We start from the raw sequence: 12,365 nt of genomic DNA, 5'->3' as shown, positions 1-12,365 counted from the left end.
AAATATTGTGGTCAGTCGCTCTCTCAGGTACGTGGCGAATATTGTCGTCAGCTTCTTCCTTTGGGAAAAGGAAGTTTCACATTAGGAAAAAAGAGTGACAACGAATGCGATTTTTTTGCTTTTTTCCTAATGCGAAACCTTTCTTTTCCTTCATTAGATAGGCATGTTCTCCTATATATTGTTATGGGAGAGAATTTTAAGACGACAAGAGAGAGCAAAATTTTGAGACGACAAGGGATTGATTACTCGAAAGAAGGCAATGAGAAGGATCTATTGCATCAACCATGTTCATCCACGCAACCCAGGAAAGAGGTTTGGTCTGGTCTTTTTTACTTTCCAATCTCCAGCTCTTGTTCACTAATATTAATTGCGATCATCATGGGCTTAATTTGTGGCAGTGTACATAGGGTGTTTACTTTTTTAGTTCCTCTGCTTGCCGCACTACTTGCACTGCACATGCAGGGCATAAGTCAGACGCCATTTCACACAAACCCAGGAAGCATGTGGACATTCATCGCTGCCGTCATCATTTACTGTTTTGCATTATCATTCCCAGCCATCTTGCAATCTCGCCCGCAGCAGTACTTTGAGAAGCTCTCTGTGAATGTTGCTGTCGTTTTCGGTGCTCTTGCTGCTATCTGTTTGCTGTTACCACTTCTCCCGGTCTTGCTTGGTCGCTTTGTTTTTGTTCTTTGGGGCCTAACTGTCCCCATATATATCGGATTCCAGCATCGGAAAATATTTATTCCAAAAGCAGTGCAGATATGGAAGCGAACACTCTCGAGTCTCAACAGGAGGATGGCAGCTACAGAGCTACTCCCCGTGTAGCTGTCCAACCGTGATCATACTACTACTACAACAACAACATGAGGTGCACGCATGGAGTGTAATTAATAATAAGAAAAATAAAGATTTATGCCGAACATCAAAAGCTCTACTAGTGCTGGTTCATGAATTAAATAACCAAGTGTTCAGGATTTATTGTACCGTGTTGCGCTTTTGTGTTTAGGTGAGGAGTCCAAATACACAATCACCGGAAGTGAAAACACTATCACCTCTGTCTCACGACCGCAAATAGAACCTGTAGCTTCATGCCCTGACCTGAACTGAACTACTAGGGACTAGGGGCTTAGCTGCCTAGCTACAAACTCAAAGGCTGGGTTTGACTCAAAGGACCTATTATTTACATTATCCTATTAGTCCCTATTTTTTCTTATTCGGGAGTCCCATTTGAGCTCCTTTTCCCGACGACAACAGATCGGAGATCTTCGTCGCAGACCTCGGAGTCATTGTCCAGGGGAGATGAGAGAGAAAGGACTAAGGAGAAAATCAGAAAAGAAAAACCCTAACTTGATTTTTAATTTAATAAGTCATGATTAAATCTCATCCATTAGATACAACGGATGGTCAAGATTTAAAACTTTCATATAATTTCAGGAAAGACAATTTCAGCTCCCCCATCCCGTTACTTACCAATGCAGAAACCAAAATCCAAAAAAGTGGAATAAAATTTTACCATATATAGAAGTATCAATTAACAAAATTAATTACAGCATTAATTTTTTTTATTTTGGTTTATTCAATTGAAGCTTAGGTTTAAAAAAAAAAAAACTATTAAAAAGGTTACATAAACCCAGATCACCATATTCAAAAGGTTCAAGAGAACTTATTTATTTAAAAATCATGTTTATAAATGCCAAATTAAATAAACCCAGATCACCATATCCAAATATCCAATACAAATGGTTCATTCAACGCCAGAATAATACTCTCTGTATGTGTTATTTAATAAGAGCATAAATCGAAGGGGAAAAAAAAAACATTTCAAAATAATCCCATGGAGATTGGAGATTGTATGGAGATTCTAAGTAGTTTCCTCATAATCAAAAATTGATGACATCATATGATATGATGTCAGTATATACGTAAGAAACGAAATTAGACCAAGTGGATTTGTCATATAGCTTCCCGACAAGTCATTTTTCCACTGCTTTGCTCTTAATTAAACCGAATATGCTGCTACGTGAATTCGGTTGCTTATTTATTTCAACGTCCCTTTATCGATAAGGGGTATGTTTGATAGAGCGGTTGGATTGATTTTCAATGTTAGTAAAAAAGTTATGGGAGAAAAAAAAAAGAATTGAGCTTAAAGCTATGATGTTTAGCGAACTAAAAACTGACATTAGTGGATAAATTATTAAATAAATGTATTATCTTAAATTTTTAAGGCTATGTAATATGTTATGAGGTGCTTGACGAAATAAAACCTGATGCTAGGTGCTAGCAGATAAGTTGTTGAATAAATGTATTATCATAAATTTTATAAAATTAAATTTTATGATTTTTATAACTTAATTCAATAAATATAATTTATTATTAAAATTAAATTAAGTATAAATTATAAATATTTTAACAATTATAAATATTTTAGAAATAAATTTTTTATGTAAAACTATTTAAAATAATTTTAAAACGTTAAAATTAATTAAAAAACATTAAAAATGTTAAAAGGTTAACTGAATAATCTTAAACAAAATTAATTGAAAATTTGTTAAAACATGGGTCCATATTCTTTTAATAAAAAAAGTAACTATTAAGTAAAGGTGTGATACCTGCGCTCAAAAAGACCCACTATTAAGTGTAGCTTCTTGGCGTGTGCGACAACTTTTTTCGCGTGACCGAACCCATGCCAAACACTACAACCGCTCCTAGAACTCCGACATGAAAACAGAACGATAAGACCCACATTTTTTTCCCGCCTGTTTGGTAATGTGTTGGACTCAAAAACAAGGGCCATACTTTGGTCTCCTCCTCCTATTAATGCATGAAATGTTTTTATTTGATACTTTTAATTTATTGACACATATAAAATATTTTTATTTTAATCATTTTTTTGAAAGGAAAGATTGTATTTTATTACTAATTATTAGACAGTAAATCTGTTATTACAACTTTCTGAAACCACAAAGGCTCATGTGTTGCACTCCAAACACAAGAATTAGAATAACTTAATGCAAAATTAACAATGTGATGAGCAACCATATTGCAACTTCGCCGGCCTATACTGAATTATGAGAGAACCAATAGCCTCAATGGAGCTCCGAATTTCCCCAATCACACTAGCATCTTCATTCAGGCCAATCTCTCTAGCCTTTCTGTTTCAAAAAAAAAAATCGACACATGTGACATGTCAAATCTACCTAACATACCAATATTTTTCTTTTCTCAAATAAAATTCCAACAAACAATTATATTTAAAAAAAAAAAGGAATTCTAAAAAAACTTAAAAGATTCAATTTATTGGTCAAACAATATGTAAGAATCTATCTATACCAATTTAGTACCGCACACCTACTAGCTCAGAGAACAACCAAGTGGATCCCTTCGCTTGGAAGACCTACTGAACTCCTACTTTCCTTGGAAGGGCTACCCGAGAAAGGTGCGATTCAGTCCCGTCCCGTTACTTAGGAAGAAAGCTCGAATGCAGTTTTGGGTATTATTTTATTGGATAAAGGAAATCTTTCTTCGTTCTTTGGAAAAGTGTTCCACTCATTTAGGCTATCCACTTGGGCATCCATGCCTTTTCTTTTCCCTTAGGACAGCGAAGAGGTAACCCTTTAGCGCATGCCAAGCCCTAGCTTTCAAAGAATATCCATCCCTGCTCTCAGTCAGTCCATAATGCCTGCTAAGTAAGATGCCCACCTTTCTATGCTGTGACTCCTCTTGACTTTGATCGCGAACTTTGGGACACGATGGATGGTAACTACCGTTAACTCCTCTCATATGTATAAAAGTCAGAAGATAACACTGTGCAAAAGGTCCGCGACCACAACACACTGTTGTCCCTTTTACCTTTTCTTCGCACTAGGAGTAGTTTGTAACTTAATTTAGGAGTAGCTGTAACTTAGCAATTCGATTGTACTCAGATCGAACATGGCAATGAATGGTTGTGTGCTCTCTGGGCCTTACTATTGTTGTCTTTCAATTTATTTGTCCTCTGATTTGTTTACAGAAGCAAGCGAGCTCTTTGGGCCTTGCTTTTACTTTTATTTGTTTAAGGCATAAAATGAGTTATATTTCCTGCGCTAGCAAGAAGCAATTAGGAGGAAAATCCTTTCATTCCGAGCTGAGTCAAGAAAAAAAATGTCGTCCTAGGCACTAGGCAGAGATGTAGCAGGACCAGGAGGAGGAAGTGCGAACAGATGGATTGATCATCAATCACTTTTCAAATCCAATGGAAAACCCTAAATCATCAAACCCTAAGTCATCACTCTCATTACCCCCTTCTTTATCTGTGGTATGGAAAATGATAGGGAATTAGACTCAATTGACTTTAATTACCCTTTTCTTTATCTCTACAAATTATTGAAAACCCTACAATCCAAAATTGACTCTCATTTCTTGTCACAACCCACGGCAGCCACACAAACCGTCCTTTACGGACATGCTACGTTTGCGAATATTCGAACCATGAATTTCATACAGACAAAAAAGAAAAAAGAAACTCGTACGTGTCTACCCTGTTAGAGATATGAATACCATTTGTAGACCCGAATCAATGTGTAATGTCGAAGGAGACATTCAATAGTCCTGCAAGATCACAAGAAAGTCGACCGTGAAGCTTAGACACCGTCGAGGAAGTTTCGACGGTCAAGTCAACGACGGGAAGGTAATTTGTAGTGAGAGAAGTGAATGACTATTTTACAGAGAGGGGGAGAGAGATACCAAGTAGTTGACAGAGTAAATGAAGAGGGGTTCTCCACTATTTATAGTGCTCTGGATCACGTGACGATCGTACGAATGGGCCCTGGCCCATGATTGGGCCCAAGACTTGTAGGGAGGTTCATGAATTTATGGGCTCAGAGCCTTTCAAGATGCAAATGGGCCTCTGTGGGCCTTGCTGCAATCTAGTTATTAAGGACCATATGACTTGGACCCTTGTGGGCCTAATGCCGAACGGGTGTGAGCCTTGGGGCCTATCTGGCTTAGACTTCTCATGATCAAATACCTGATTATGATGGGAATATTCGACTATCTGGCTTAGATTTCCCATTATCAAATACCTGATTATCAAAAAGCAACATAATTCATAAACAAAAAAATTATGGTGGGAATATTTGACTATTTTAGCCAAAAATATTTGTAAAAACCATATATATTAAACATGCAATGTCGTTCTATCAAGTTGTACGTACATAAAATTTTTCATCTTATCAAACAATACTAAATATGAAATAACAAAAAGCTAGGTCCATGACTTACATGTATAACTTAATGTAGTTGTAATAACTTAATATACGCATAATATTTTATTAATTTAACTTCTTAATTTTGAGTATGTGGATTCCCACGTTAGGTCCATCTTGTGTGTTAGGTAGCCAATGACTCAATTGAGATTACTTGACTTACATAATTGGATAAAATTCAAAAATATAGCTAACTCTAGAAGGTTTAGGTTTTTAGTAGATGACAATCATGACTACGAGTCCGTTTGGTAGAACGGTTGGATTGATTTTCAATACTAACAGGAAAATCACACTGTACGAACTTGGTACGTTGGTCTCCTTTTATTTTGTAATTCTTATCGTTTTATTTATATATTTTTATTTTGATATGAGTTTGAGAGTTTTTAATCACACTACTAATTTTTTTTAATAAATACATATATTCTAATTGAGATATTTCGAGGGATTCACATTCGCACTGCAATGATTCATTAGTAAAAAGCCCAAGAGGATCGTTTATTTGAGATTATATTGGAAGTAATGGATAGGAACCACAATTGGAAATTAAAGTTCATTTTCATGAAAATTCCACAATAATTTACACAAGAATTTAATTTACAAATGCTAATGTTGTTTTTCTCCCTTTTAATAGTATTGTTAGGAATGTAAACGAGCTTTTAGGCTTTGTTTGGATTAAAAAATGAAGAGTTAAAGCAAAGTCAAGGGTGGGGATTACCTTTACTTGATATAAGGTAGATCAGTTAAGGAGCGTCAAGAGATGTGAATTACAAAAATACCCTTATTAGAGTTGAAATGAGTAAGAGAGTTTCATGGATGATTTAGGAAATAAAAATAAACTTTTTTCTCACCTCACAAACCCCCAAATTGATGGTTAAGAAATGTTGAGTTGAAGAGTTAAGCGAGAAAGAACTTCCCCTCTCCTTCACCCCACTTAACTCCCTTTTCTCCAATCTAAGCAAGGTGAAATTGATCATCCATCACTTAACTCTGTAAAATATCAATCCAAGCAAGCCCTTAGGGGTGTTTGAGCTATGTTCGTTTAGATTTTAATGAGTTCGAACATTAGCCGAGCTCTTAACGAGTTTCAATAAAATCTTGTTTGAGCTATGTTGGTTAAGATAACCAACATTTGCGAATTTGTTCACAAACCATATAGGAGTCTTTTTCATGATTTTTAATAGACAACATAACAAACTACTTACATATATACCATAAAATGAGATCTTAATAAGCTCATTTACAAAAACGAGTTTAGAGTGTTTGTTTTCATTAAACTTATCAAATGAGTTCGAATGAGCTCTTAACGAGTCGAGCTTGACGAATGCTCGATCTATTTATAACCCTAAATATTGTCCATAAACAACAATGTGATGTGATGTGATGTGATGTGAATATTCGATTATTTTAGCCCAAAATATTAGGGAAAACCATAAATTAAACATGCAATATCCTTCTTTTATATATACATAAAAGGCTAATCAAACAATACTAACATATGAAATAACAAATTAAAAACATCATAAAACAACAAAATGTGATGCGAATATTCGACGGTGAATTTCATCCAGACAAAAAGAAAAAGAAACTCATGTACCTACCCTTAATCACATTTGTCCTCGTGATTGCCTCCACCATTAACCAAAAATCTTAAACAAACATAACAACGACAAAAGCTAAATACTTGGTTGCATTGTAATGTAATTAATTATTTAAAAATCATGTTTAAAAATGCCAAATTTAATAAACTTCGATCCAAACATCCAGTACAGATGGTTACAGTATAATACCAGAATAATTCTCTCCGTATTTTATTTAATATTTTCAAGCGGGACCCATTTCATCAACCCTCTACACACACACACGTCATCTCTTGGTGCACTCAAAATCCGACATACCTTGTGTAACATTAGAGTCTCCCACAATACTTCTCTAGCACTGTAAGTCATTTTTTCACTGCTTTGTGTTTGGTCTTCATTAAAGCGAATATGCTGGTAAATTCGATTGCTTACTTCAACGTTTCTTTATCACGCCAAGCATATGCTCTCTAATATTCTCAACCAGTGGCCTCTTGCTATTAAATACCCTCTCTCTTCATCGCTCTTCCTCTACTTCTGCTCCCCAAAAAACAGACAGAGATCGATCGATTGCCAATGAAATTCGGTAAGAGATTGAAGCAGCAAATTCAGGAGACCTTGCCGGAATGGCGAGACAAGTTCTTGTCCTACAAGGACCTCAAGAAGCTCGTGAAATTGATCTCTTCGGCTCCGCCATTGTTGAGTGGATCGCTCGAGTACGGGAAATCAGAGGCGGAGTTCGTCTACTCGTTGGATAATGAGATCGACAAGTTCAATGCGTTTTTCATGGAACAAGAAGAGGATTTCATTATCCGGCATAAGGTAATTACTAATTACTAATTACTAATTAATCCATCAACCTTGCTCTTCTTTTCTTTTTCTTTGTAAATTTGAATTTTAAGTGGGTCCCGTATGTATCTTCTGTTTGGTTATGTGGATTGGGTGGTGGGGACTTGGAATTAACCAATCCTAGCTAGGAAAGAGTTTTAGGATTTGGAATTCTCTTTGGCTACTTTTTGAAATTCAATAAAACTTCAGAATCATATGGAGTTGTTAGTAATGTTTTTGATAGAACTTTTCTTTTTTAATTAGAAGAAATTTTTTTGGAAATTTATTTTAGTTAATTCAAACTGTTAAAATTGAGCGGGAAAATAGACTTGGAATCTTGTCGCCGCTCCGCATAACGATTAGGACAAATTGAGTATATGAGAATATTTATAAAACGTCCTAGTTAGTAATGTTTTTGATAGAACTTTTCTTTTTTAATTAGAAGAAATTTTTTTGGAAATTTTTTTTAGTTAATTCAAAGTGGTAAAATTGAGCGGGAGAATAGACTTGGAATCTTGTCTCCGCATAACGACCAGGACAAATTGAGTATCTGAGAATATTTATAAAACGTCGTAATGTCTTGATGTTATCGAAATTATTCACAAATATGTTAATTCTCCTGATTCGTGTCGAGATAGATTACGTGGATAAAATATTCAGTTGTCTTGGTACGTCACACACAAACGTAGTGTACCAGAATCATCAGTATTATGACAATTTATGGGTGGTTGGTATCAATTCATGTGTGATTGTTAATTATTTGAAATTTGTTAATAATTTTGACTAATTCTTAGCAAACTAACTAACTAACAACAACAATAATAACACATTAATATAAGTATCAATGGATGCAGGAATTGCAACATAGGATCCAGAGTGTGATTGATACTTGGGGGCCAAATGGAAACCAGCCTTCAGAAGCAGATCATAAAGAAGAAATGGAAAAAATTAGAAAAGACATTGTCAATTTCCATGGTGAAATGGTTCTCTTAGAGAACTACAGCAACATCAATTACACAGGTACTCCATATGATACCTAAACATAACCTGCAAACCAAGTTATCTAAATGTCATGAAATCCAACTCAATAGTTGAAGCTGAAATCTTGACTACTTTTACAGGACTGGCTAAGATTTTGAAGAAGTACGACAAGCGAACGGGCGGTCTATTGCGGTTGCCGTTCATTCAGAAAGTTGTGCAGCAGCCATTTTTCATTACTGATCTTGTGTCAAGACTTGTCAAGGAATGTGAGAACACCATTGATGCAGTTTTTCCAGCTGAGCAAGAAGAGGGGAGTAAAGAAAGAAAAGAAGCAATAACAGTTGGTGGAGATGGGATTTTTAGGAACACAGTTGCAGCTCTAATGACAATGCAAGAGATCAGAAGAGGCAGCTCTACTTACAGTCACTTCTCTCTGCCTCCTCTGAATTTACCAGACTCTGATCTCATTCTGTCATTACAACTCAACTCTCCCATACCAATTCTCTGAGGGATTTGCTGATCATCCCACGATGACACACAACATAGCAGTCAATTAGTACTGAAATACTGATACATTAAGCAATCAAATATGGCTAAGGAATCTTTAGAGTTTTCTTTTGAGTTTTGTAATACAATGTTCATTGGATAGAACTTGCAAGTTGCAATTTCCATTAGACAGTAATCAATAATTGTCTCCAGCTTCTTGTACTTTTAATCACCTTTTTATCTTCTCTCTTCCCTTTCAAATGAAAATTTCAATAATCGCGGGGCATACATATAAACCAGGATGATTTACCATAAGTTCATCAACAATCCAGAAAAAAGAAAAAAAAAGAACGACAACTATCAACAATGTAATTATTCTAGAACAAAATCTATGTCCTTGGGAGGACCCTTCCGAAGTTTCTCAAGTAGATCCACATGCTTGGGGTTGGGGAGTACCAGTTCAGTTTCCATACCGGATGTTGAAAAATATCTCTCTAATACAATCTGCAACCAAGAGAAAGCTTGGTGATGAGAATAACAAAGAGATAAATGCAATAGAAGTCTAGAACACCATCTCTGCATTTCCTGGCACCAGAAACAAGACTTAGTTACATACCTTAGCAGCGTAGGCGTCACCTTTTCTTTGCCGAGCCAACTTACTGAGGCCCCTGAGAGAATTATAAGCAGGTTATTGCAATCTTTGGTTTACTCCATTAAACTAATTTCATGTCATTGACTGGCAAGTTTCATCTGAAGACATTTCAGAATAATCCTGTGATTAAAGGTATTTGCCACCATTTCTACTATGCAAGACTAAATATTCCACAAACGCAATCATAACAGGAATGCAACAAAAACTGAAGAACAGAAAAACTGGACAAAAAAAAGTGCCTAGGAGTAAGAATGCTAAATGACTACACAGTCTCTGGCGTATAAAAATGACAAGACCAAAAAAATTTGTTTCTTAAAGAGTTTCGCCAAAATCAAGTGTAGCATAAAGAATCCTATACTAAGCAATGCCTCTTTAACTCTCATATTTGAGAAGATTTCCAAATCCTTTGAACATTGGGCTGACCAAAAGTTCAACATGGTGTTTGAATCCTCCCCCGTTTTTGTGTTTCAACTAATTAAAAAATGAGTCTATTATCTTCCCCGTTGAGTTTCACAATGTAAATTTCATTATGATGTGCATTCCAGCAACTGACACCAACCAATACGTGCTCAAACAATATGGAAACTATGGTGAAAACAAAGAACAGATATACTGGAAGATAATAAAATTGATTCCCATGAAGAACGAGAGACGAGCATGCATAAATGGAGATAGAAGGAGTACAATGACCCATTTCTAATCTATTCAAGAAAATACCCAGTAATTACATGTCAATCATAAGGCCTGTGGCATCCGACGTCGTCCCGTGTTCATCCTGCAGGTATACTCTCCAACCCCTGAATGTTAAAGTAGAATTAGGAGTAAAAAATTTGAAGCAAAACAGAAGGTGAAAAACATAAAGTTGTTAATAAGGAAATGAGGAGCTCCTTTATTAGGTGAAAACAAAACAAATCCAGATTAATTTCACCTTATTTCTTAAAGCTAGATTGATTTAAACTAGATGACAACGATCTGAATCTTTCAGAACATCTACATATGGGATAGACTAACAACATATCCGCACAAAGTTGTTATCAATGTATTTTATTAAATAATGTCAAAAAATAATTCCCCATATACATAAGCTAAACTAGCATGAAACACAAACTCATATTCATATTCAATTTCATATATTCTCAGAAACACAATCAAAAGAATGAACCTTTCAGCAGCTCAAACAGGCTGAAAGATAAACATACCTATGAATTCTTCAATTTGCATTTCAACAGCATGATCATATGTAAGATAAACTACCAACATCACCAAACTCAGATTCATATTCAAACACATTCTCAAATATAGAATTAACCTTTCAGCAGCTCGAATAGCAAGCCTTCCAGCAACACTACGGACTTTGTTGGACTGTGGCGTTTCTTGGCCGTCCCGAGATATTGGCAACCCAACTATAAACTCATCTGCCTCCTATATTTCTTGCTTAGTTTTTTCACACTTTAGAACAAATAAACCACTGAAAAACAGATTTTGTACCTTATTTCCTGCAATCTCTAGAATTCGAAGTTCCAGTTTTTGTCCTCGTAATTCTAAAACCTAACAAACAATAGCTCGATTTTTCCATTTATTAGAAATCTGAAATTTTGGAGAAGAGAAATAAAGAGAAACAGAGGATAATTACTGTGAGGGGGCGAACAGAGAAGCCTTTGCTAAGAGCCAGGCCGGTGCGTGACATTCCCAAATCTACTCCTAAACTGAACCCTCCTCTCCACTGTGGATCCTGCTTCCGGCGAAGCGCATTTGGAGGGAATTCTTCGGAGGACGACAATGCCCTTGTTTTTGGCACGTAATTACGGCGTGGACTTGGAAATATTGGCAGAGAAAGATGGGCATGATTGACCTTCGCGCAAATGCTCGGAGAAATTGAAATTGGTTCCGGCAACTGAAGAAAAGGACTCTACAATGAACTTTTCCAATAATCAGGAAACATATTCATGGAAGTTCAAACTTTCAAGGAATATGCGGAGTGGGATTGATTACCATAGAAAGCGAGTCGGCTGGGGCTCTATTCGAGAGGACGCCGCCTTCGTCTTCTCAACGAGCTCCACTAAACAGCGACCAAAACGGTACGGAGATAGGCTTAGCTTCTACCAGACTACGACTGCCTTCCAAGTTTCCAGCCGTTACATAGCGAAAAGGTTGCAGCCTGCAGGTGAACAACTGTGTCGATTTACTGTTGCGTGGGCCGTGACGGGGTTTGCGGCAGAGTGGAGCCAAAATAAGTAGTTCGGCCCAGCCTAGATTTGCAACGGTGAGGCCCATCTCTCTCTCTCTGTTTTTTTTTGAAGACGAGAAACCTGTAAACTTAAATCGACCAACTCCTTAAATATTTTATTATTGAGATGATACCCCAATGACAATGCTTTGGTGCTACAGGAGATACATACTTACATCCATGGACTATATTTTTCAGAAAAGTCAATGGTGATGAATGTAGACCCGAAGATTTGAAATCAATATAAAATCTATCAAGACATTCGATAACCCTACAAGATTACACTAGATGTAGATCATGAAGCTTGGACACCAGTGTGATGCCAGTTGAGAAAGCTCTAACGGTCAAGTCAGTTACGAGTAGGGTAGTTT

At 36.2% G+C, this 12,365-nt stretch overlaps 2 protein-coding genes across 4 annotated transcripts; one reads left to right on the top strand and one right to left on the bottom strand.

Annotated features, from left to right (window-relative positions):
* Positions 1-7,296: 7,296 nt before the first annotated feature.
* On the top strand, positions 7,297-9,460 carry LOC120003338 (SPX domain-containing protein 3-like). Its single transcript, XM_038852290.1, has 3 exons — positions 7,297-7,642; positions 8,503-8,668; positions 8,770-9,460. Exons 1-3 carry the CDS (start codon positions 7,397-7,399, stop codon positions 9,135-9,137), a joined length of 780 nt encoding a protein of 259 aa, XP_038708218.1. The 5' UTR covers positions 7,297-7,396; the 3' UTR covers positions 9,138-9,460.
* Positions 9,365-12,031, bottom strand: LOC120003340 (putative pre-16S rRNA nuclease). 3 transcript variants are annotated; one of them, XM_038852292.1, is made up of 7 exons: positions 11,760-12,031; positions 11,401-11,661; positions 11,256-11,315; positions 11,077-11,189; positions 10,496-10,564; positions 9,732-9,783; positions 9,365-9,619 (listed from the first exon to the last, which is right to left on the bottom strand). In XM_038852292.1, the coding sequence occupies exons 1-7, from the start codon at positions 11,760-11,762 to the stop codon at positions 9,488-9,490; spliced, it is 690 nt and encodes a 229-aa protein (XP_038708220.1). In that variant the 5' UTR covers positions 11,763-12,031; the 3' UTR covers positions 9,365-9,487. The 3 variants fall into 3 exon arrangements, with proteins under 3 accessions (XP_038708220.1, XP_038708221.1, XP_038708219.1); XM_038852293.1 differs by having other exon boundaries at positions 11,401-11,686; positions 11,760-12,029; XM_038852291.1 differs by having other exon boundaries at positions 11,401-11,676; positions 11,760-12,026.
* Between the last annotated feature and the right edge of the window lie 334 nt (positions 12,032-12,365).

Source organism: Tripterygium wilfordii, chromosome 8, assembly GCF_013401445.1.
Source record: "Tripterygium wilfordii isolate XIE 37 chromosome 8, ASM1340144v1, whole genome shotgun sequence".
In the NCBI taxonomy this organism is placed as follows: Eukaryota; Viridiplantae; Streptophyta; class Magnoliopsida; order Celastrales; family Celastraceae; genus Tripterygium; species Tripterygium wilfordii.
This window is presented reverse-complemented; position numbering and strand designations above follow the sequence as displayed.